We start from the raw sequence: 26,379 nt of genomic DNA on the forward strand, positions 1-26,379 counted from the left end.
TCCAGGCTGCAGTCAGTTCTATCAATGTGGAAATATGTATGGGAATTATTTCTGAGTTCAAATGACACAAACTATGACTCTAGATCTCTTAATATCTTATCTTTCATTAGCTCTTTATGGTTTTCCAAAATTATTTTCTACATGTAGGTAGTCCCTAAAATTTACTTTGAATCAGTATCTCCTGAAGAGCTTTAAAAGGACAAATACTTTACCCTCGCTCGATTCCAACTCTTAGTGATCCTATAGGACAGAAAAGAACTGCCTCCATAGGGTTTCCAAGAAGCAGCTGGTGGATTTGAACTGCCAAACTTTTGGTTAGCAGCCAAGCTCTTAACCACTGTGCCACCAGGGCTCCAGAAAGTCTGGGTAGAGTCCAGGAATTCGTATTGCCTAAAAGCTCTGCAGGGTACTCTGATGCATGGGTTGGCATGCTATGTCCTTTCATTGTCTGAGGAAGAAAATCAACCAGAGAGTATAAGCTTTTATTCGAAATTGTCAAGCATGAGAAGGCTCTGAAGGAGTTCTCTAAACTTAAGGAAGGCAGAATTTTTATAGGGCTTTGGCAGGGGAATGTCAAATGACGAACTAGATTTCAAGGTTCTTGGAAGAGGAAGGAATTGTTTTTGTCTATTAGCAGCTATTGTTTGCCCCATTTTGGTTTTATAGAACGGAGTTGATTCATTGCAGCACTATCCACAATAGCCAAAAGTTGGAAACAGCCCAAGTGTCCATCAAAAAATAAATGAATAAACATAATATGTGCATGTAGATATATATATCTATATATATAGATACACATACACACACACACAGACACACACAACGGAATATTATTCAGCCATAAAGATAAATGAAGTTATACATGTAACTATACGGATGAATCTTGACAGCATTATGCTGAGTGAAATAAGGCAGACACAAATTTATATTGTGTATTGTATAACCCCCTCCCCTGAGTGGGGGGAATCAACATTGCCGTCGAGTCAATTCCAGCTGATGGCAACGCCATAGGACAGAGTAGAACAGCCCCATAGGGTTTCCAAGGCTGTAATCCTTATGGAAGCGGACTGCCACATCTTTCTCCCGTAGAGCAACTGGGAACCACTGACCTTTTGGTTAGCAGCTGAGCGCTTAACCACTGCACCACCAGAGCTCCAAATGCATAGAGACCAAAGTTTATTAGTGGTTACCAGGGACTGGGAAGGGGGATAAATGGGAATTATTGCTTAAGGGGTGTTGAGTTTCTGTTTGGGGATGATGAAAAACTTTTGCAAATAGTGGTGACGGTTCTACAACATAGTGCATAAAATTAATGTCACTTTATTGTACACTTGACAGTGGTTAAAATGACAAATTTTTTTGTTATATATATCACCACGATTTAAAAAATAACATAGGATGGAAAGAAGCAGTTAGGGTCTAAGACCATGTGCAAAAGATTTGGAAGACTCAGCTCCTGGGGACAAGGGCGTGTTGGAACCACAGTTGACAGTTCTCAGTCCTTCAATGTCTTCCTGCCTCACTGAGTAGACAGTGTATTCAGTTTCCAGGGACTGCATCAGTCTTTTCTTTACTTAAGTGGTTGGGCATCCATCGACCACCACCAATTATGTTAGGAAGCAAGGAGTTAACAAATACTTACTGGATGTAGTTTGCTTTATGGACTTAAGGAACAATGACTGATAGACTTAAAGAAGAACTCAGCAAGAACTCACTGTTCTGGGTTATTGTTTCAAAGCTAATGTCACATTATGTTTTCGTACTTCTGCTCCTGCTAACAGACAACATCTTCACAGTGAGGTTACCAATGTCTCCTTGGATGGTTGATCTTAGCAACTTTGGCACCTAAGAATTCACTAGGAATTTATAGGCCATTGATGAGGTGTGACATGTGACCTGAAAGAAAAGAATTCCCTTTTATAATTCTAAACTTTGGAGGATAACTATATCCTCAGGTATTTGTTTAACAGCTTCTTTCAGAAGATATTATTAAAATTATTGTACGGGTATTAGTCCACAAACTCAAGTGTGCAAGATACAGCACATTTCTCAATTGTCTTTGTACCAGCTTAAAGCAAACCTTGGGCCCTTCTTCTGAGTTTGCAAAATCTTCAATCATCGTCATTGTTGGTACCCATCCCATTTACCCAGTCATTCAGAGCCACTGTTTTCTTCTGTCTGCTCTGGTCCACACTGAGAAGTCAATAGTCTGAGTTTGTCCTTTGAATTGCATGGACTCTGCTGCTCCTGTCGTAAGTGGGCACGATGTCATTGTTGAGTCCTGCAGCCCCAGAGCTGAGGGCCAACCTCTCTAGGTTTACCTCCACCATTTCTCTCTGAGGTCTTTTCACCTTCTCTGAACCCACCAGAGAGCAGAATGCTGACACTCAGTACTCCTGAATCCCACCAACCTCCATCTCTTTCCCAGTGGATGGTAATCTCTTCTTATTCTTTTTCAGCCCTCAAAGGCATTCTGCTCTCGGCTTTTCCCTTCTGGAACACCTTGCAAATCAGGACTTACAAAAGATTGAAAAAGGCATTGTTTTCCAGCAGCTTTCACTTTCTGCCAAGAATAAGGCTTTGAAGCAAAGTACTACAACTGCTTGGCTACCTTCTTGGAATTAAAAGAAGAGCAAAATATAAAATAGCATGTCAGCAAATTAGCCTGCCGTTTACTCTTTATGGAAATTGCCAGGACCTTACAGCAGAAATTAGATTCTACCTTCTGCTCTGTGGGAGGTAGAAATTTTTCAGTAGTGGAAACCAGCATGTTCTTATTTGAGTTTAAAGATGAATGGGAATGCAAGCCAAGTAACCATTCACTTAAATGATGCATTCCCCCACAAACACCACCACTATGTCCCACCCACCTCCTTCCTTCCCCTTCCTCCCAGTATGTTTACATTTATATATATATATATAAATATATATATATATATATAAATATATATATATATATATATTTATATATATATATAAGCCCTGGTGGTGCAGTGGTAAAGAACCTGGCTGCAAATCAAAAGGTCGGCAGTTCAAATCCACCAGCGTCTTCTTGGCAACCCTGTGGGGCAGTTCTACTCTGTCCTAGGGTCATTATGAATCGGAATGGACTTGACAGCAACATATTTGTTTTTTTGGTTTTTACTTTTATTTGGTGGGTTTCATCAGGGTGATTTATATTTAGGAGATTACATGTTGTCAAAGATCTCATGAAAGCCAACAATTCATAATAATATAAAGGTTATCCTCAGTTTAAATAGCACATAAAAGTTTTCCAAAGGTAGCAATGGAAACTTGTCATTAATACTTAAGTTTAGGATTCAATTTTTTCAAACACTCTAGTGGCTACTTGAAGCCACCCATGAATCAGGAAATCAGCAAGGATGTCTTAATAAAATTTACAGCAAGTCAGATATTTCTCAAGGAAGAGATTTCCTAAGACTGGGTTGAGAAAAGGTTCTACAAATTCTATATGGCATCCCTAAATGGGGAGTCTTTGTGTTTCAACTGATCACCTCAGCTGACCAAAACTTCTGGAATTGTGTGTATGCTGGGGTGTTTGTGCCCCGTTGAACAGCATTCACCATATATACAGGTTACTCAAGCCAGAAGGCTGGTTTCAGCACTGTTCCCCTCCTTTCCTTCATTCTGCACATCATTGGTAATACATCCTGCAGATTACATCTGCAAAATTATCTTCTTATGCCCGTTTCTATCCATTTCTGCTACAATTGTCCTAGTCTAAGCCCTCTCCAATCTATTATAAACACATCAGACAGGTTAACGACATAGACGTGCACACACACACACACACTGATTCATGACTTGTTGTTTTTATTAGTTAATCAAGTCACCTCTAACTCAAAGTGACTGTATGTATAATAAAATGAAATCATGCCTGGTCTTGCGTAATCTTCATGATCATTGGAATGTTGAGTCCATTGTTTCGGCTAGCGTGTCAATCCACCTCATTGAGGGGTTCCCTCGTTTTTGCTGACCTATTTTACTAACCATGATGTCCTTAGACCTGGTTTACAATTGCTTAAAACCCTCAATCTCTCCCAGTACTATCAGGAGACCCTGTGAGATCTGGCCCCTGACTCCCCTCCTGTTACTTAAGCCACCGCTCAATGCCCACCAGCCTCACCATAAACCTTTGTTCTCCCCTTCCTGGAATCCCCTTATCTCTCCTCCCCCAGTTCTTCCCATGGCTCTCTTTTTCATCCTTCAAATCAAACTTAAGCATCAACTCAGGTATCTGCCCCATTTTCATATTTACTAACATAGCATCCCATTCATTAAATTCATAGCATTTTACTGAGTTTTGTTAAGATATATTCAGTTATTTTCCTTCTTCTTTTATCTGTCTTCCCCCAACAGATAGTGAATTTTATGAAGACAGGGACTATGTCTTCTCCTTTCAATACTATTTCTCTATTACCTAACACAGTGCTTGTCTGACGCATATACCACATACTCAGTAACTTTAGGTGAATTAATAAGTGGATGTAAGGGTAGGGGTTATTTTGTTCTGCACTAGGGTAAAGGTGACCTAAAATAACTGATCTTGTTATCTGTCTTGGTAAAAGGATTTGACTTAGATATTGCAATTTCTGGAGCACTGGTGGTGCAGAGGTTAAGAGCTCAGCTGCTAACCAAAAAGTCAGCAGTTCAGTTCCACCAGCTGCTCCTTAGAAACCCTGTGGGACAGTTCTACTCTGTCCTATAGGGTCGCTATGAGTTGGAATCAACTCAGTGGCAACGCGTTTTTTTTTTTTATTTTTGGTATTGCAATTTCTGGAGTCTGGGTGGTGCAAATGGTTAAGCGCTTGACTATTAACTGAAAGACTGGCAGTTTGGATCCATTCAGAAGCACCTCAGAAGAAAGGCCTGGAAATCTCCTTCCTAAAGACCACAGCCTTGAAAATCCAATGTAGCACAGTTCTACTCTGAAACACATGGAATCGTCATGACTCGGAATTGACTTGATGCCAACTGGTTCGATGTTTTGGGTATTGAAATTTCTATACAAACACTTCATCCAGGAAACATGTTCTGGTGGATGCTTCTTTTTGGACATTATTGTCAATCTGCTATCCCCCCAAACACTTTGTTCAGTAACATTTTGCTAATTCTAAATTCCCCTTTCAGCTAAATCTCTGTAAATGACAGTGCATTTTTAAAAAATTGGAACCTTAAAAAATGTTCACTTTCAATGTCCTGTTTTGTTTTTTTTTTCCTTCTTATTTAATCAAGGGATGACATAAACAAAAGTAAAGGAAGCTTCATTACTGAGAGAGGATTAAAAACTGGAATAAATTCTGAGGGAAAAAGAATAAAGAAAACAGCAGCGGTTAATGTTTTCTTAGTCAGAGGATAATGGATTTTAGGTGCTAGTTCTCCCCCCATGAGCAGGCTTAGCTGCCATTACTGTCAGGGCAATTTATATATGCTTATTAAAGACAGAATAGGCTCTTGAACATGGGCCATGATGATTTTTCTTGTAACTGGGCCACGGTAGCTTCAACACTGTTTTGCTGCCTTTTTATTATTTATGCTGTGCATACATATTCTATTCCTTTGAGGAAAGAAAACAGATATTCAGTGTTATTTTTATCACTGAACTTCTCAGTCCTACTACACAAAACGCTTTTCCCTATTTCAGAGTTGTCAAGAACATGAGAATTTGGGGTAATATTTAATTTGAAAATTTTAAAATATTTTTCTGGATATGTCCTTCCTATGGATTGATTCATCAATAGAATATTTAATAAAAACATGATCGTTTTGGGATTGGGGTGGAGTTTACTGAGTGAAAACTCAGATTTTAATACAGAGAAAAAGATTAAAAAAACTCTCCCGAGTGGGATATAAAAGTCCAAGTAAATTTTAAGCTGTTCACATCTTCATTCCATATGGCTCATCAGTTCGGTGTTGCTGGTTTCTCAAGAGCTTTATATTTGGAAATTATGAAAGGCTAGTTTTATTTGAAACCAAGGAGGTACTTCCCCACAGAGCAGTATTGAGGTCATTGAACAAGTAGAGCTGAAGGAGGAGAGAGAAATAACGTCATATCAGAAACCAAAATTGCTAAGGACGTAACAGTATTTTTGTGTCATACAAGCAAAGGATGGGAGAAGAGACAATTATTCCAGAGTTATTCTTTGTTTAAAAAAAAGTTGCAGAGAAGGAATCAACACAAACAAATGGCAGGAAAGGTTACCTACCAAGGGGTGACGGGAGTGCTGTTATCAGGATTGAGGCCTAGTAACGAGAATTTACTAATTAAATAGACTTAAGTACATGTCCAGGGAGAATTTTGGAAACCAAAGAGTTTATAATCATTAAAGTCAATTAACTAAACAAATAAACATTTTTTCTTGAAGAGCAATGATTATACCTTTTATATTTTACTCACAAGCACTTCCTAAAGAAGCTGTCTAGTATTTTATTGTCTTGACTAAAGAAGTGGAAATCTTTCAAATTGATTGTAGAGGGCACTTGTAGGTGAGTGTCCGATGCTCCATCACACCTGGCAAGCAGTTTCAGTGCGCTTTCTTGGGGGTTAATTCTGGGACAGCCCCTGGATGGTTCAAAGGGTTTACATTCAACTAGCTCGGCTGCTAACCTAAAGGTGGGCAGTTCGAATCCACTAGCCGCTCCTTGGAAACCCTATGGGGCAGTTCTCTTCTGTCCTCTAGGGTCGCCATGAGTCAGAATCAAATCAACTTGACAGCAGTGGGCTTGGTTTTGGTACTAACCTAAAGGTTGGTGGTTCAAAACCACCCAGCAGCGGTGTGGAAGAAAGGAATTGACGATCTGCTTTTGTAAAGATTACAGCCAAGAAAACCCTATGGAGCAGTTCTACTCTGTAACGCATTTGGTCACCATGAATCAGAATAAATTCGAAGTCTTTTTTTTTTTTTTTAATTCTGGGACTGGCTCTACTTAATATTTTTATTAATATCATGGATGAAGGGAGAGGGTAAGGTTGATAAATTTTCCTATTATACCGAATTGAGTAGGGAAATTAGCACCTGGAAGAACTTGACTGCAATTTAAGCAATATTTTTTTCAATTGAAGAAAGTGAATGGCAGTTTAATTAGATAAGGGCAAGATGCTGGGTGTGAACCGCTAGTATTGACGAGTTCCTTGTATTGATGTTATGACTACCATTTAGAAAAAAAAACTCACTTTTTAAATTTTACCTTCAGCCTTGCAGGTAGGTACAACTATCACTCTGCAAGTAAAAATGGGACTAGGCTGGTTTTTAATGAGTTTGACAGAGAAATATGGTAGAGTGAAGAGGGATGGGGACCGAGGCAAATAGAGTCACTAAATCTGCAACCAAGCTTCATACTAGCATGTTTAAAGTAATGTTGGCAAATTTTACCAGCATTCTCAAAATTGGCCATGACTTCAATTAGTATATTTTGCTGCATTTAGATGTCTAAAACATAAATGCAAGGAAAATGCAATGGGTCCAAAGGATATCAACAGAAATTCCAAAGCGGTTGGTGTGAGGAAAGACTGAGGGCATTATTCAGCACAGAGAAAGCAAGATGAAAAGTAAATATTTAAATTCAACCACATCTTTATAGTTCATTATTGGAAGCGTAGTCAGGGGCTCTTCATTACTGCTATTGAGTATAGAAAAACATACAATCACATTTTTTTTTTTCTCTCCAGAAGAGCTTTCTTTAAAAGCATCACATAACCATGAAGCTGGGGTGTATCACTTCCTACCAGGGTGATATAGATAATCATTACCCATAATCCCTTCCCTCCTCCCTCCCTCCCTCCTTCTGCCCTTCCCTCTCTTCCTTCCTTCCTACCTTCCTGCCTGCTTACCTTCTTTTCATCCTTCCCTCCTCCCTCCCTCCCTCCCTTCCTTCCTTGTTTTTCCTCACTCTCCCTCTGGCCCTCTCTTCCCCTCTGTCCTTCCCTCCATTCCTTCTTTTCTCCCACCTCTCCCTCCATTCTTTCCTTCTACTTATAATAATTCTCTAACTTTGGTTAATGAAGATATTTTTTGTTGATACTAAAATTTGGACAGAGATTAAAGCCTGACCTAAGAAAATGTTATAAGTTCCCCTCATTCTTTAATGTCACCTTTGTGCTTGTATTAAATGCAACCAAATATTGAGGGAGTGTTTGGATACTTATATTTTAAAATGTGATATTGTAACAGAAGTCAAAAGGCGAAAATGCCTTTCAGATAAAGAAAATAGTAACACATTATCTTCCCATTTAGGTCAAATGGCAGGCGATCACACAAGGCTGGAGTTCCATAACATAGAGACTGGCATCATCACTGAACGACGGTATCTGTCTTCTGTTCCCTCCAACTTCATTGGTCACCTGCAAAGCTTGACATTTAATGGGATGGCATACATTGACTTGTGTAAAAATGGCGACATTGATTATTGTGAGCTCAATGCCAGATTTGGCTTCAGGAACATCATAGCCGACCCTGTCACCTTCAAAACCAAATCGAGCTATGTTGCCTTAGCTACATTGCAAGCCTACACCTCTATGCATCTTTTTTTCCAGTTTAAGACAACATCCCTAGATGGACTAATTCTATATAACAGTGGGGATGGAAATGACTTCATTGTGGTTGAATTAGTTAAAGGGTAAGTATATGTCAGTTCAATGACACATAAATGAAACTTTGAAAAAATGGACTCCAAATCCAAAAATATAGATTAAACATAATGCATTGGCTTATAAGGTGGTGGGGATGGGGATGGGGGACAAATATTGTATTTGTTTGAATCACTTCTAAAATATCTTCTAGAGTTAATAGAGATTTAGTACAGTATTTTGCCTGTACACTTATACGCATGAGGTACAAATAACATTGAGTCATGATATTCATGGTAGATATTTCATCAGTCTTGCGCTTCAGATGTGGATTTCATGACATGCACGCTATAATTCCACAAAAGAATATCTACAACAAAAGTTTGTAGACTAATTTGTATTAACTAGTTAATTCAAGTAATCAGATCACTAAATTTTCACAAAATCACATTTAACTCAAGCTTAATTTTGTCCTCTTTGAAGACTTTATAAAGAAAGATTTTTGTGGAATTTCCCTGCAACTCTGATGGACATTTGATATCTTTTTATTGATTCAAACATTTGTTGATTGATTCAGCAAATATGATCGCATATGTACAATGAGTTAGGTAATTGCTAGGCACTAAAAGGATAGGAAATGTATGTTCCTCACCACCTCTGTGCACATCCCCAATCCTCGCCCACCCCAGACACACACACACCTACACACAACCCTAGGGGATACAGGCAAATGAATACATAAATATAACAGAAAAGCAGTGTTAAAAGTTTCCTAAGATGACCATGTGCAAAGGCTCAGGAGGGGACTTAAGGAAATTAGGAAGATGCATGGGACATGGGTGAATATGTAAGCTGAGTCTTGAAGGATGAGTACAGTGCCCATTCCGCATATAGAAACAGGCATTAAGATGGAGAGGAAAGACAGGTAAACAGATGAAAAGAATCACCAAGTTAGTGTGGTTAGTACAGGCTGGAGGGAGAGGTGGAAAGGAAAGAGGAAAAATGTGGTTAACCTTATTGACCTTCCAAAGTCATAAAGTGGAAGGTAGACCATGAGTTTAAAAATAATTTCCATTGCTGTCTATAGTGAAGACAATGAAGAATCTTATTTGCTGAAAAAGATTAGTGTTTCATACCTTCTTATTAGGCGAGCTTCTGTAAAACTTATTCCTAGCAAGGATGGAACTACCTGAAAAAAATCTCCATGTATGATGCCTAATATGATTCCATCAAAAATGCAAAATGTGATGGCACTTTCGCACCTTCTCATTATTTCCCCAGGTACCTACATTATGTGTTTGATTTGGGAAATGGTGCTAACCTCATCAAAGGGAGCTCAAATAAACCTCTCAATGACAATCAATGGCACAATGTGATGATATCAAGGGACACCAGCAATCTCCACACTGTAAAGATTGACACTAAAATCACAACACAGATAACAGCAGGAGCCAGGAACTTAGACCTCAAAAGTAAGTACATAGTAAGTTGGCGTAACAGGCATCGAGCCACAGGACTTCTGCTCACGTAGAAAACTCTTTGTTTACGGGTGTGTGTGTGTGACTCTGTGTGTGTGTGCTCCTTCTTTAAAGATGGACCAGAATTTTGTTTCCAGAACTTAACAATAAGCCTGTGTCCTCCTTTAATGTGGCAGGAACGTATATATTTTTAATAGTAGCTGTGATGGTTAAGGTTGTGTGTTAACTTGGCTGAGCCATGATTTTCAGTGGTTTAACAGTTATATAATGATGTAGTTTGGCACTTATGTAATGATGTAATTTGGCAGTTGTGTAATGATGTAGTCATCCTCCGTGATGTGATCTAATGTGATCAGCCAATCAGTTGTAAAGGAGTTTCCTCAGGAGTGTGGCCTGCTTCCAATATGTATAGAGACATTCTGGCAAAGCTCACTTGCTTACTCTGGATCCTACATCTGGCTCATCATCATCTGACCTCTGGTTCTTGGGAGTTGAGCCAGCTTCCTGCCGTATTGTCTGCCAGTCTTGGGATTCATCAACCTCCACAGCATGTGAACCAGCAGCCTGCCAACTTACCTGCTGATCGTGGATTCGACAGCCTCTGCAGCCTGTGAGCCAGCATCCTGCCATCTGACCTGCTGATCTTGGTTTTGTCAGCTCCTGCATCTACGTGAGTCAGGAGAAGCCTCCAGCCTGATGCCTGACATATAGTCTTGGGACTTGCCAGCCTCTACAACCTCATGAGCCATTTGCTTCAGATAAATCTCAGTCTCTCTCAGTTTTATATATATATATATATTAGACTGCGTTCTCTAGAGAGGTGAAACCAGTGAAGCGTATGTACTTCAGTGGTTTTGCTTCTCTAGAGAACCCAGCCTAAGCCATTTGGTACTGGGATGGTTCTAGAGAAACAAAATCATAAGGATGAGTTTTATAAATAAATTGGTTTTCAAGTCTGACTAGTATTAAAAGTGCTGATGAATCTGCCTCCAGTGGTAAAGAGGGCACTGCTAATCCATGATGTGAGGTGGCAATATTAATATGCAAAATATCACCACCAATAGATCAAGTATTGGTGAAAAGCGAGGCTCTGGGTGACCACATGCTTTATACTTTTCTACAATTTTGTCAAAAGGAGAAGTATAGGGAAGCTGTTTGCTTGGTCCTACTTTTGTTAGACAAAGTGGTAAAAGAAAGAGATGAGTTCAGAGCTTCAAAGTCACAGCTCAAGTGCCACATAAAAGTCCTCTAAGTTGCTACTTGTGCCCTGAAAAAAAAAAAAAAGCCTTATTTCTTGTAGTAACAGCTGACATTGCTGAAAACCAAACATAGAGTCTTATCATAAGAGTGGCTGAATTACAGTGCCAGTTGAATTCCCAACCTCAAATGATGTCTGAAGTTAAACCGAGGGCATTGATTGGGAAAAAAATGGGATCCTGAAACTTGGGATGGGACATATGGGCCGATAATCTGGAAGCTGGGGACACTGAGCCTCTAAATTCTGTTGAATCCCTCCTGCCAACAGAGCTAGCCCTTTTACTCCCATCTGAAGACATTACGCCATCTTTATCTGCTAAGCCACCCTCCGCAGTAAAACCATTATCCCTTCCACCCCCATTTGATGGGATTAATCCAGTTGTGCCTGAAGAGTCTTTGTCTGAGAAATTGCCTGGGGCAGTGCCTGGGTCATTGTCTTGGGCATCACCTGAAGCAGGTGCCTTATAAGACATTGTTGAGTGTTCCCAGGACCCACTCCCACCACCCATTTTTACATCTAGACCTACAACTATACTTAAGTCCCAATGAGTCCCAAACGGTGAAGTACAAAGTGTGACCCAGGAGGAAGTACTCTGCACTGTGAAATAACTGCTTAGTTTTCTAATATGTGCGAACAGAAACCTGGGGAATATGTGTGGGAATGGCTATTAAGGGTGTGGGATAATAGTGCAAGGAACATAAAGATGGATCAGTCTGAGTTTATTGATATGGGCCCACTAAGCACAGATTCTTCATTCAGTGTCGCAGCTTGAGACTGTAGGAAAGGATCTAATAGTTTATTTAGTTGGGTTGCTGAAGCATGGATTCTGCGGTGGCCTACACTAAATCAAGTTAAAGTACCAGCCCTGCCTTGGTATATTGTAGAAATAACTATCCAAAGTCTTAGGTAAATTGACATGTTAGAGTGGATTTATCAGACTGACCCACAGACCCACACATGCAATGCCCAGAGGACACACCTTTTACCACAACGGTGAGGAACAAATTTGTGAAAGGAGCCCCAGCATCCTTGAAGACTGCTGTGATTGCTATTTTATGTAAGTCAGATTTGACAGTGGTAACTGCCCTAACTGAATTAAGACACCTAACTATAATGGGGCCGATTGGACCCCCTTGGTGTCACTCAGTTGACAAAGACAAGATGGGCTTGGTTACTGTAATGTACAGCAGAGTCAAAGCAGCAATCAGAATAGTCTGATTCGTATGATCTTAGGGCATTGGCTACTTAGTCATGGTTTCCCCAGGAGTGAAATATATGGGAAATCTACTAAGAATTTACTTAATCTGTATAAGTGGAAGAATTCTAGGTCAAGTGAATGGCAGTCTAACTTGAATCACCAGAATAGAGAGTTATGTCTCCTCAGTCAATTCCCAGACTTGAGCCTATTTACAGTCCCACAGCCCCTGAATGAAGGAGAGTCTGGGTCCACCTGTGGAAGGGCCCCACTACACTGCCGAAAACTTACACTGTTAATCTTTCTCTCAGCCTTCCCCAAAGGGATCTGTGGCCTTTTACGAGAGTGACTGTCCATTGGGTAAAAGGAAATAACCAGACTTTTCAGGGATTACTGGATACTGACTCTGAACTGACACTAATTCCGGGAGACCCAAAACATCACTGTGGCCCACCAGTTAGAGTAGGGGCTATGGAGGTTAGGATATTAATGAAGTCTTAGCTCAAGTTCATCTCACAGTGGGTTCAGTGGGTTCTAAAACTGATCCTATAGTGATTTCCCCAGCAGTAGAATGCATAATTGGAATAGATATACTCAGCAACTTGCAGAACCCCAACTTTGGATCCCTGACAAACGGAGTAAGGGCTATTATGGCAGGAAAAGCCAAGTGGAAGCCATTAAAACTGCCCCTACCTAGGAAAGTAAACCAAAAGCAATGCCCCATTCCTAGAGGGACTGCAGAGATTACTACCACCATCAAAGACTTGAAGGATGCAGGAGCGGTGATTCCCACCATATCCCCATTCAACTCACCTTTTGGCCTTGAAAAAAACAGATGGATGTCGGAGAATGACAGTCGATTAATGTTAACCAGGTGGTGACTTCAACTGCAGCTGCTGTTTCAGATGTGGCTTCATTTTTTGAGCAAATTAATACATCTGTGGGTACTTGGTATGCAGCTATTGAGGGGGCCAATGCTTTTTTCTTGATTCTAGTTTCAGTGGAACACCAGAAGCAGTTTGCCTTCATCTGGCAAGGCTAGCAATATACTTTACTGCCCTACCTCAGCGGTATATCAGCTCTCATAATTTAGTCCACAAGGCGCTTGATCACCTTTCCCCTCCACGAATTGTCACACTGGTTCATTACATTGATGACATTATGCTAGTAAGGAAGAAGTGTCAACCTAGGAAGGAAGAAGTGTCAATGACTTTGGACTTATTGGTAAAACATTTGCATGCTAGATGGTAGGAAATTAATCCCACAAAATTTCGGGCACCTTCCACCTCTGTGAAATTTCTAGGGGTCCAGTGGTGTGGGGCATATCTATATATTTCTCCTAAAATGAAGGATAAATTGTTACATCTGGCCTCTTCTACAACTAAAAAGTAAGTACAACCCCCTATGGGCCTCTTTCATTTTGGAGGCAACATACCCCTCATTTGGGTGTACTACTCTGGCCTATTTATCAAGTGACTCAAAAACTGCTAGTTTTGAGTGAGGCCCAGAACAAGAGAAGGCTCTGCAACAGGTTCAGGCTGCTGTGCAAGCTGCTGTGCCACTTGGGCCATAAGATCTGGCTGATCCAATGGTGTTTGAAATGTCAGTGACACATAAAGATGCTGTTTGGAAGCTTTGGCAAGCCCCTATTGGTGAATCATGGTGCAAACCCTTAGGATTTTGGAGTAAAGCTCTCCATCCTCTGCAGATAACTACTGTCCTTTTGAGAAACAGCTTATGGCTTGTTACTGGGCCTTAGTGGAGACTGAAGGCTTAACCCTGGGCTACCAAGTCACCTTGTGGCCTGAGCTGCCCTTCACGAACTGAGTGTTTTCTGACCCACAGTCATAAAGTCAACATGCACAGCTGCATTCCATTGTTAAATGGAAGTGGTATATTCGAGATCAAATTCAAGCAGGACTTGAAATAAGTTGCATGAGGAAGTGGCCCAAATGCCCATGGTCTCCACTTCTGTCACATTGCCTGCTCTCTCCCATTGTGCATATATGGCCTCATGCGGAGTTCCTTATCATCAGTTGACTGAGGAAGAGAAAACTCATGACTGGTTTACAGATGGTTCTGCGTGATATAGAGGCACCACTTGAAAGCGGACAATGGCAGCACTGCAGCCCCTCTCTGGGACCTCCCTGAACAACAGTGGTGAAGGGAAATCCTCCCAATGGGGAGGACTTTGAGCAGTGCACCTTGTTGTTCACTTTGCTTGGAAAGAAAAATGGCCAGATGTGTGATTGTATACTGATTCATGGGCTGTGACCAGTGGTTTTGCTAGATGGTTAGGGACTTGGAAGGAACATGATTGGAAAATTGGAGACATGGATTTATGGGAAAGAGTTATGTGGATAGAGCTCTCTGAATGGGCCAAAAATGTGAAGGTATTTGTGTCTGATGTGAATGCTCACCAAAGGGTGACCTCAGCAGAGGAGGATTTTAAAAATCAAGGGGATAAGATGAATGGTTCTGTGGAAACCACTCATCTTCTCTCCCCAGCTACTTTTATCATTGCTCAGTGGGCTCATAAACAAAGTGGCCATGGTGGCAGGGATGGAGGTTATGCATGGGCCCAGCAACATAGACTTCCACTCATCAAGGCTGACTTGGCTACAGCCACTGCTGAGTGCCCCATCTGCCAGCAGCAGAGACTAACACTGAGTCCCCAGTATGGCACCATTCCTTGAGGTGATCAGCCAGCAACCTGGTGGCAGGTTGATTACATTGAACTGCTTCCATCATGGAAAGGACAACATTTCATTCTTACTGGGATAGACACTTACTCTGGATATGGATTTGCCTTCCCTGCATGCAATACTTCTGCTAAAATTACCATCTGGGGACTCACAGTGTACCTTATCCAATGTCCTGGTATCTCACACAGCATTGCCTCAGATCAAGGAACTCACTTCACAGCAAATGAAGTATGGCAACGGGCCCATGCTTATGGAATTCACTGGTCTTACCATGTTCCTCATCATCCTGAAGCAGCTGACTTGATAGAATGATGGAATGGTCTTTTAAAGGCATAATTATGAAGCCAGCTAGGTGGCAACACATTGCAGAGTTTTGGGAAATGTTTTCTAGGAAGCTGTATATGCTCTAAACCAGCATTCAGTATATGGTGCAATTTTTCCCGTAGCCAGGATTCACAATTTCAGGAATCAAGGGGTGGAAACTCACTATTATCCCTAGTGACCCACTCACAAAATTTTTGCTTCCTGTCCCTGTGACTCTATGCTCTGCAGGTTTAGAGGTCTTAGTTCCAAAGGGAGGAATGCTGTCAATTGGAGACACAACACGGATTTCATTGAACTAGAAGTTAAGAATGCCACCAGCCACTTTGTGTTCCTCATGCCTCTGGATCAACAGGCAAAGAAGGGAGTTACCATGTTAGTTGGTGTGATTGACCCTGATTACTGAGGGGAAATTGGATTGATGTTGCATAATGGAGGTAAAAAAGAGTATGTCTGAAATATAGGCAATTTCTTAGGACATCTGTTAATACAACCATGCCCTTTCATTAAAATAAATGGAAAACTACAGCAACCCAATTCCAACGTGACTACTAATGGTCCAGACCCTTCAGGAATGAAAGTTAGGGTCACTCCACCATGCAAAGGACCACAATCAGTTGAGGTATTTGTTGAGGGTAAAGGGAATACAGAATTGGTGGTGGGAGAAGGTAGTTCTAAATACCAGTTACCACTACATGACCAGTTGCAGAAATGAGGACTGTAATTGTTATGAGTATTTCTTCCTTGTATGTATACATCAGATATTTTTGTTTTCTTCACTTATAAAATATGAGATATAAATGGGGCTAGCACATTTTAAGTTATACACTTATTAGTCATATCATGTTAGGCGCAAGCATGACTTTGTAATTGTCTTTATTTAGAGATCATGTAGAGTTTAAGGAGATGTGTGCAGGTGCCAAGTTGATAAGGGGTGGACTGTGGTGATTAAGATTGTGTGTCATCTTGGGTGGGCCATGATTCTCAGTGATTTGGCAGTTGTGTAATGAGGTAGTTTGGCAGTTATGCAATGATGTAGTTGTCTTCTATGACGTGATCTGATGTGATCAGCCAGTCAGTTGTAAGGGAGTTTCTTCAGGACTGTGGGCTGCATCCAATGTATATATGGACATTCTGGCAAAGCTTGCTGGCTTGCCTTGGATCCTGCATCTGGCTCATCATCACCTGACCTCTGGTTCTTGGAACTTGAACCAGCTGTCTGCTGTATTTCTTGCCAGTCTTGGGTTCGTCAGCCCTTGCAGCTACATGAGTTAAAAGAAGTCTTCAGCCCAATGCCTGACATACAGACTTGAGACTTGCCAGCCTCTATGACCACGTGAACCATTTCCTTGAGATAAATGTCTCTCTCTCTCTCTCCACATATACATACATATTCACTGGTTTTGCTTCTCTAGAGAATCCAGCCTAAGACAGTAGCTGAAAAAGTGAAACAGCTAAGAATGCATACATGATTGAAATTTGAAGAGCAAGGAGAAATGTATTGAATTTATAATGAAAAGCAAGTATTTGCAAGTTTTTTTGGTCTCAGCAGTTTTCAGTTGATTTGAAGTCAGTGTGACCAGATACCAAAGGAGTTTCCTGTAGAGCTTATTAGTTTTCTTGTCCTAGTGAGGTTTCCTAGGTACCTCTACAGACCTTTTAGCCAACAGGGTCTGAGCCTGGCTTATCTCTTGTGTCTCAAACAGTGAACTCCACCCCCTCCTCAGTCCCACACACACGTCAGGGGATTGCTTCTTTCACCAGCTGCTAAGAAAGTCTTAACAGACTTTTCCTTCGTTGCTGATACTTGATTTCTGAAATGAGCAAGACAAAATGCTTAGAAAACATGCCAGTAATAGGGGAAAATAACAGTTTTCTATTTGAATGGGCCTCTGTCACCCACTAAGAACACATCTATATATCCCATCTCATTTAACTCCACAGCAAGCACTGGATGAGGTATTCTTTCCATTCTGTGATGCATGTAGGAAATCTGAGGGGCGAATGACTTGCCCACTATAAAACGGTTACTGTATGGTAGAGTGAAACCGTGAACCCAGTTGTAACCCAGGCCCCCACCCTTGCTCCTTCCAGTCTATCACGATGCCTTCCAAAGCCGTGCAGATGCTGTAGCAGTCACTTTTTTGCTTGGAAAGAGATGTTCATTTAAATTGATGGAATTTTTTCCTTTGATTCAAAAAGTAAATACTTTGGGGAACTGGAGAACTGGAATGAGAAAACCCAACAAGACTCTTTCTAGAGAGAAACACTCTTTCTAAATAAGGTGAAAGAAGAAAGAAAAGTGCTTTGCTTCCTGTAATTGCAGACTGTATTTACGATCCTGGGACTGTATTTGTCCAACATGGAAAATGTGTGTGATAATAGCCATATCCCTTATTTCACAGTGTGCCTCTTGTTAACTTCAAAGAGATCCTGCTTGTGCCCACAAATCTAATGGCTTCGCGCAAAACATAAAATGGAATTCAAAGGTAATGCTGTTTAACACGGCAGCCTCTTTCCCTTTCTTCTCGGTGAAGTGAATGGAACCCACTTTTGTCCCTGTTTTGCAGGTGCCCTCTTTTGCACAGCAGGCTCAGGGGGCAACTGTCAAGGGAAAGGGGAGGGAGAGTTGTGAAATTTAGTGCGCTGGGCAAGCCAGTCGCCAAAGCTAAAGCAAAATGGTGGCCTGTTTGTGTAGGGAGAGACAGCAGGAGGCACGACTGAACTTCACTAGAAGCTGTGGAGACGATGCCTGAGACTGAAATGGCTGGAAAAGACGCAGTTAATGGCCAGTTCAGGTATATGCTAAACATGGGTACCAGTTGCCTTTGAGCTGATTCCAACTCACAATGACCCCATGTGTGTCAGAGTAAACCTGGGCTCCATAAGGTTTTCAATGGCTGATTTTTTGGAAGTTGATGACCAAGGCTTTCTTTCAAGGTGCCTCTGGGTGGACTTGAATCTCCAACTTTTCGATTAGCAGCCAAGTTTATTAACTGTTTGCATCACCCAGGACTCCTGCGTGCTATGCACAAACCCACACATAAAAAGTACAGAGAACAATCCAAGGGCGGTGGGGTATATCTCTTTGGATAATGAGGGCACTGTCTCCTGAGAAGTAAATATTAGTTTGTTGTTGTTGTTAGGTGCCCACGAGGTGATTCCGACTCATAGCAACCCCTTGTGACAGGGTAGAACAGCCGCATAGGGTTTTCTAGGCTGTAATCTTTATGGGAGCAGATCACCAGGTCTTTCTCCTATGGAGCCACTAGGTGGGTTCAAACCTCCAACCTTTTGGTTAGCAGTCTGTTCATTAAAAAGTAAAAATAAGAGCACTAGAAGATTGTGGCATAGGACTTTTTCTGAGGTGGGACCTTTACAAATCTAAGAAGCCCTTGGAGCTGATTTTCATTCAAACATTGAGTGTTCATAACTCTGCATATAAGAAAGGCTTTGCCCTTGGTGGGGGGGGGGGATCTCTAAAATTGTGACATGAAAATAGCATATTATATAATATTAAGTTGTTATGCATTGAATTCTGATAATGCATTTGTGAGTTTTTTTAAAAATACAATTTATATTTGAGGTGAATTTTCTAACAGAACAAAAAGATCCTATACTAATGACTACTCCCCTTAGCCTTGTGACATACCCAAGTGTTTATGGGCCTATCAGACCATTCCGAAAAGCGACAACGTGCATGTTCCTTAAATAAGGCCAAGGTTGTAGGCTTGTGTTTTGAGCATGTAGTCCAAAAGCAACAACGATCCCAAGAAGCCCTTTTGTCACCTGTGCCTTTGACTACAGGGAGCTCGAGGAGAAAGCTTTTTGTAGGGACACGACACCTCCTCTGTCCCATCATCACCATTGTTTGGGATGTGTGGCTGTAGGCATTGGCCAGACAGCCAGTATTTCTGAGCACTTACTCTGTGCTGGGAGTCCTGGTGGCACAGTGGTTAAGAGCTCAGCTGCTAACCAAAAGACTGGCAGTTCAAATCCACCAGCTGCTCCTTGGAAACCCTATGGGGAAGTTCTACTCTGTCCTCTAGGGTCACTATGAGTTGGAATCAAGTCAACGGCAACAGGTTTGGTTTTTGTTTTTTTTTTGTACTCTGTGCTGAGAGAGGGGAGCACAGCAGGAAGAAGAAAGACAGGCTCCCACTGAACAGCAATCTGTCCTGAGAGGACTGACATTGTGGGGGCATTTATAGGACAGGGAAGGACAGGATGCTATGGAGCCATGTCAGGGCCTGGGAACAAATCTAAGGTCCAGGAAGACTTTTGGAGGGAGTAGTGTTTAAGGGATACCTGAAGGATGAGTGAAAACAATTAGGCATTGCTTCTCCTTCCCACCTGAGTGTCCACTACGACGGGTTTGGGTTTTTGTTTTGGTGTTGATGTAGGAGGAGTCCCTGGGTGGTGCAAACTTGTGGTCAGCTACTAATCAAAAGGTTGGAGTTTCCAGCCCCACCCCCAGAGGCACCTCAGAAGAAAGGCCTGGCGATCTACTTCCGATAGAGCACAGCCATGTAAACCCTATGGAGCACAGCTCTATTCTGACACTCATGGGGTCACCATGGGTTGGAATAGACTCAACAGCAGCTGGTTCTTTTGTTGATGTAGAAGAATCTGTGCACTGTTCGCTCTGCACTGAACTGGAGGGTTTTCTCTGCAGGTTAGTCTGGAAGGAGTCAGTCGCTCTGAATGCAGCAAGATGAAAGCTGGGCTATTTTCAGCGATGGTTTTATTTCATGTTGATTTTCCCTAAGAGCCAGATCACATAGAATTAAAACAAAACTATCAAATTGATTCTAGACACTGCTCAAGGTCATTGAGACAATCTTTGGTCCTTCTCAAATGAGGTTAGCTACCTTAACTACATCAGAATCATATGGTGGCATTTGTGAAATTTCTGGGTCTCACCTCAGACGGACGGAGGCAGACCTCATTTGAGAATGACGTGCAGGGAGAAACGGGGGTCTGTATTTGCAAAGATCACTCACTAATCTAGATGCCATGGGTTTGAAAGTCCTGAAATATTGGAAAAAGCTACGTCGAGGCCAAATTTAACTCATTTTAAAATTTGGTATAAAATATAGTTGTGCTTTTGTTTTAGAATTTTGCTTTTATTTTGCTTGCTTTTTCCATCCCTGGACTGAGCTGATTTAGCTAATGATTTGGGAATTTTTTTTTTCCGCATTTTTTTCTCTTATGTTACTATGCCTTAAAAATACACTAGAGGGCGGCATAAGGCCACAAAACTTGCTGTAGGCGACTCAGGCGCGGGGGTGGGCTGGAAATCTCAAAGTATTCCAGTTGCATTGGGAAGCTGGATTTCTTTGTTTTCAGCCATATGAAATTCTACGGTTAGCCTTTATAGTGATGCATACTTTTGTTTGCGGCTCCATTTTCATTGTATATATACGGCCGTTCAGTGTGGAAATTTCAAAGCCGGGACAATGTTTCCCACCTTGACTCGAATGGGCACGGTCAGAAGTGGGCAGGCGTGGAATGATCTTTCTCTAAAAAGAGAAATTCCAGGCAGGTGACCTTGTTCAAATTATCTTTTTTGACACGGGCATATTCTCAGGGGCTTGTGTGTCTCTCCCTGCGGACACAGTGTTGTTTTCATCTTTATTTCCCAGGCGTTTGTGTTCTATTCGCTCTGGCTATTACGGACAAGCTGCAACATGCTCTGAAAGGAGCAGCATGCATTTGCTCTCGGGAGTGATTTCCGAGCCCAGCTCCGTATTCATGGTGGGACTTCTGAGTCTTGCCCCCTTTTGAGAGATAACAGATGGGTGTAATTCCCCTTATTTTCTTTCTCTTGTATATTTGGCCAATTTGTATGTTTATATGTGCATATGTATGAGAGAGCTAATATTTATAGAGTCCCTGGTAAATGCTAAATAGATTTAAATGAGGTCATTGTATTCAATCCTTGCAATTACCGAGGGATTTGAATTGAGGCCAGTCTTGCTCATTCTTTAACGTAGTGGAAGAACAAAGATCAGGGAGGAAACAGCCTCTTTGGTCCCCATCTTCCCTGAGTTCTCTTCTTTAAGGCATTACCGAGGTTTCTCCTTTAGCAAATTGAGGATAAATTACTTATTTGATTAAAAAAACCAAACCATACCCGTTGCTATCGAGTTGATTTTGACTCCTAGCAACCCTATAGGACAGGGTAGAACTGCCTCATAGGGTTTCCAAGGAGCAGTTCGTGGATTCGAACTGCCAACCTTTTGGGTAGCAGCTGTAGCTCTTAACCATTGTGCCACCAGGGCTCCAATTTACTTGATTTGGGGAGGGGGGGGATTAAAGATTCCTAGGTACACAGGGTAAACCCTGGTGGCTACTGGTTAAGAGCTCGGCTGCTAACCAAAAGGTCGGCAGTTCAGATCCACCAGCAGCTGCTTGGAAACCCTATGGGGCAGTTCTACTCTGTCGTATAGAGTCGCTATGAGTCGGAATGGACTCCACGACAACGGGTTTTGGTTTGTTTTTAGGTGCGTAGGATAGACTGCCCTCAGGTGGCTCCTTAGCGCAACTACTTGAAGGTGAATAACTGAACCCACATCTAGGTCAGCCAGGCAGCTCTTTGTCAGTTCACCCTCCTTTATTCGTCCTTCTTGAGCGCCAAGTCCCTTGTCCCCCCAGGGCTTTGAGTTCTCATGCTGCCTGCTGACCTTGTCCCTTCCTTGGTAACATCATCCACACCATCATCGCCACGATGTCGCCTCTAGCTTCCCTCATACCAGTTCCCAGAGTCCACTCTGACTCATGTCAAGCCCAGGTGTGTCAGAGTAGAAATGTGCTCCATAGGGTTTTCAGTGGCTGATTTTTGGAAGTAGATAGCCAGGCCTTTCTTTCAAGGAGCCTCTGGGTAGAGTCGAACCTCCAACCTTTTGGTTAGCAGCCGAGGATGTTAACCATTTGCACCACCCAACACTGAACTCCAATGCCTGCTATTGTTTATCCTGCTCCAAGCCCTAATCACTGTACCACCAGGGCTCCCCCTAATCAGAGTCAACCAAAATAGGCTTTTCCTTTCAAATATATTCTATCTCTGTGCAAAGTTTTCAAGATACATGGTCTTCTTGCTCTTTTCTTTTTTATCTCAGGGCCAGTCTCTATTACTCTGATATCCTCCTGCTCTGATCCTGAATATAAAACATAGCCCCTCATTTTCTACCCTTTAATGCTGCCACTTGACACATCATCACCGCGGTACTTCAGTGGCCTCTGTTCTATTCCCAAGTCCTGATCCAGACTTCAGCCCACATGACAGTGGTGAGCACACTTGCCTTGCCCACATAATTTGCTCCAATAGGAAACATTCAGAGATGAGTCTGACTTTGAGCTTAGCCTTTTGCCAGGAGGTGGCGTTGAAAATAGAGGTAAGGTCCCATTGGTTGGGCCCTGGTGGTGTAGTGGTTAAGAGTTCGGCTGCTAATCAAAAGGTCAGCAGTTCGAATCCACCAGCTGCTCCTCGGAAACCCTATGGGGCAGTTCTTTTTTTTTTTTTTTTCTTCAGTTTGTAAGGGAAGGAGATTTACTGACTTTACTTCATTTGATGGGAGATTATTTTAAGGATCCATTAGGAAGTAAGAGAGACAAGAAACCCTTTCAGCTGTTGTACAATCAGGCTACACAGAGGGTAAGAACTTTGTTCTGACGAGTGCCCTGAGATCTCAAGAGCTACCCTCTCAGGAGTTTCCTTGGAGACACGTGACCACTGCTCTCGAATCCAGTGTCCATGATGACCACAGCCCAGCAGCCCCTGTCCACCCTGACTGCTCCAAACGCCACTAGATCACTTCTCTCTACTCACCTCTCTGCTTCCAGGAACTTCCTCCTCCTGCCTTCTTCTACCTCCTGGCTTCTACCTATTGCTCTTGTTCCTCTGTGTTTGCAGTTCTGTGTACTCACCTCTGCATCTGACCTTCAATTTCTCCAAATGTCGGGGTCTCTTAGAGTTGATCTACCGCCATCTGGTCTAGAGCACTTCATGGGCTTTTGTCCCACTGTCTGTGGTCAGTCTCACTTCCCCAGGTGTAGAAGCTATAAAAACAGAGGTGAAGTTGTGTGGCATAAGGCATGAACTTTAAAGAAGACCTCCAAGAACTAGGCTGTGGGCTGCAAGGTCCTCTATAGCATCTCAGAAGGAAGTAGGGTAATCTGCCCATTCAGAAGGGCCTGAATGTCATTCCAGAAGGTGGGGAGAGGGCGATGCATGTAAGGGTTTTAAGCAGGAGAGTGGAGTTCATGGTGCACTTTAGAATCATTCCTTTGGCTTCTGTGCAAAGGATGGGCACAGAACAGAGATAATAAGGCTCTGAGTATGCAAAAGTAAGACTCGCCATTTTTGTTACTGCTTTTCCCATAAAGGAATTACAGAGTAGCTACTTGACAGACAATTGTTGTTAGGTTCTCTCAAGTGGGTTCCAACTCCTAGCGACCATGCACAACAGAACGAAATGCTGCCTAATCTTGAGCCATCCTCACAATTGTTTCTGTGTTTGAACCCATTGGTGCAGCCACTGTGTCAGTCCATCTCATTGAAGGTCTTCCTCTTTTTCCCTGACCCTCCACCAAGCATGATGTCCTTCTCCAGGGATTGGTCCCCCTGATCGCATGTCCAAAGTACATGAGATGAAGAAGTCTCACTATCCTCGCTTCTAAGGAGCATTCTGGCTGTACTTCTTCCAAGACAGATTTGTTCATTCTTCTGGCAATCCATGGTATATACAATATTCTTTGCCAATACCATCATTCAAAGGCATCAATTCTTCTTTGGTCTTCCTTATTCATTGTTCAGCTTTCGCATGCATATGAGGCAATTGAAAACACCATGGCTTAAGTCAGGCACAACTTAGTTCCCAAAGTGACATCTTTGCTTTTAATACTTTAAAGAGGCTTTGCAGCAGATTTGCCTAATGTAATATGTTGTTTGATTTTTTGACTGCTTCTTCTATAGATATTGATTAAGGATCCAAGTAAAATGAAATCCTGGCAACTTCAAAGTTTTCTCCATTTATCATTACGCTGCTCATTGATGCAGTTGTGAGGATTTTTGTTTTCTTTATGTTGAGGTGTAATCCATACTGAAGGCTGTAGTCTTTGATCTTCATCAGTAAGTGCTTCAAGTCCTCTTCACTTACAGCAAGGAAGGTTGTGTCATCTGCATATGGTAGGTTGTTAATGAGTCTTCCTCCAATCCTGATGCCCCGTTCTTCTTCATATAGTCCAGGTTCTTGGATTGTTTGCTCAGCATACAGATTGAATAAGTATGGTGAAAGGATACAACCTTGATACACACCTTTTCTAATTTTAAACCATGCAGTATCCCCTTGCTCTGTTGAAACGACTGCCTCTTTATCTAAGTACAGGCTCCTCATGAGCACAATTAAGTGTTCTGGAATTCCTTTTCTTCACAGTGTTATCCGTAATTTGTTATGATCACCATTTACGTTGTTGAAAAAAGGTATTTGTAACGAATAAGTCACTGGTCTTGCAAAATTATATATACACATATACACACACATACAAACACATATATAGAGATGGCCTGATGGTGCAGTGGTTAAGCACTTGGCTGCTAATTGGAAAGGTCGGCAGTTCGAACTCACTTGGCTGCTCAGCAGGAGAAAGATGGGGCAATCTGCTTCCATAAAGATTACAGCCTTGGAAATGCTATGGCACAATTCTATTCCATCCTATAGAGTTGCTATGAGTTGGAATCAACTCTATGGCAATGGGTTTTTTGTTGTTGTTGTTGATACATATACATATATATATATGTATGTATGTATACACATATGTAAGTATATAATTATATATATAATATATGTATGTAATCTAGTCACAGTATTATTTTTTTACTTCAAATCATCTCCTTAAAATGAGTTGGGGTAATTGCAGTATGTGTCAGCTTAGAAGAAACATTTGGGCTCATTTTTAAGAGATTCTATCATCATTTTACATCATAAAACACAATCTTAACTCAGAAATTTCAAAATGGCCAACACTTGGAATTTGGGCTGCAGCCTGCTTGGGACCAACTCCTGGCAGCAGGAAATGGGTCATGTTCAGCTCTGCCCTTCCTACTGCTGTCTTCCTATAGCTTGTTAACCAGGCTCTGGTCTGGCAGGTGCCTCAAGCCCACTCCTCTCACCTCAAGTCCTCTGGTACTTCTGTTCCCTCTGCCCAGACCCTTTGGTCTCCAGACAGCCCTGACTGACTTGCTGTCATGCACCTGAGACCCACATCTGTCCGTGAGAAATTCCCATGCATCTTTTGCCCCAGCAGCCCTGGAAGTGCAGCACTTACCCAAGGCCTCCGTTGTTCTGTAGCCTCAGGCTGTTTAAAGCTGTCTGGATATTGCATATGTCAGGCACTAGTTCTACATCCACCAAGAGAAGGGAGCCTAAGGCAAGTGCTCCCGGAGGACTTTGAGAGCCTGCTCACTAGGCTTGGGTCTAGAATGGAGGGAGCACTACACTGTTGGGGGCAGTAGTGCAAACTCATTGGACAGTGATAGCTAGTTCCAGAAATACTCCCTGACATCTTTTCTTTCCAATCCCTACCACCTTTAAAAAAAAATTATTATTAATATGTTCTTGCTACAGCTCAGAGTCCAAGGGGTACAGAGCCAGTATTGTACCGTCTCCTCTGTAAATCTGGCACATGGATATCTGTTTCATACTCGCATTGTTATCTGGTATCTACTGTGTTAAAATTTCAGTTTTGATATTGTTTCTCAAGTATGATCTCTTAATCCTTGCAGAGATTACATGACTGACCTATTAAACCCATTGCTGTTGAGTCGACTCCAA

The 26,379-nt window shown here is 41.9% G+C and overlaps 1 protein-coding gene across 10 annotated transcripts in view; it reads left to right on the forward strand.

Annotated features, from left to right (window-relative positions):
* NRXN1 (neurexin 1) overlaps window positions 1–26,379 on the forward strand; it is a 1,216,111-nt gene that overhangs the window by 592,615 nt on the left and 597,117 nt on the right. For all 10 annotated transcript variants that reach the window (XM_023735226.1, XM_023735234.1, XM_023735242.1 and 7 more), the window contains 2 exons: window positions 8,256–8,637; window positions 9,869–10,059. In XM_023735226.1, the coding sequence (XP_023590994.1) occupies window positions 8,256–8,637; window positions 9,869–10,059 (573 nt within the window). The remainder of the gene's footprint in view (window positions 1–8,255; window positions 8,638–9,868; window positions 10,060–26,379) is intronic.

This window comes from Trichechus manatus, unplaced genomic scaffold (genome assembly GCF_000243295.1).
Source record: "Trichechus manatus latirostris isolate Lorelei unplaced genomic scaffold, TriManLat1.0 scaffold00005, whole genome shotgun sequence".
In the NCBI taxonomy this organism is placed as follows: Eukaryota; Metazoa; Chordata; class Mammalia; order Sirenia; family Trichechidae; genus Trichechus; species Trichechus manatus.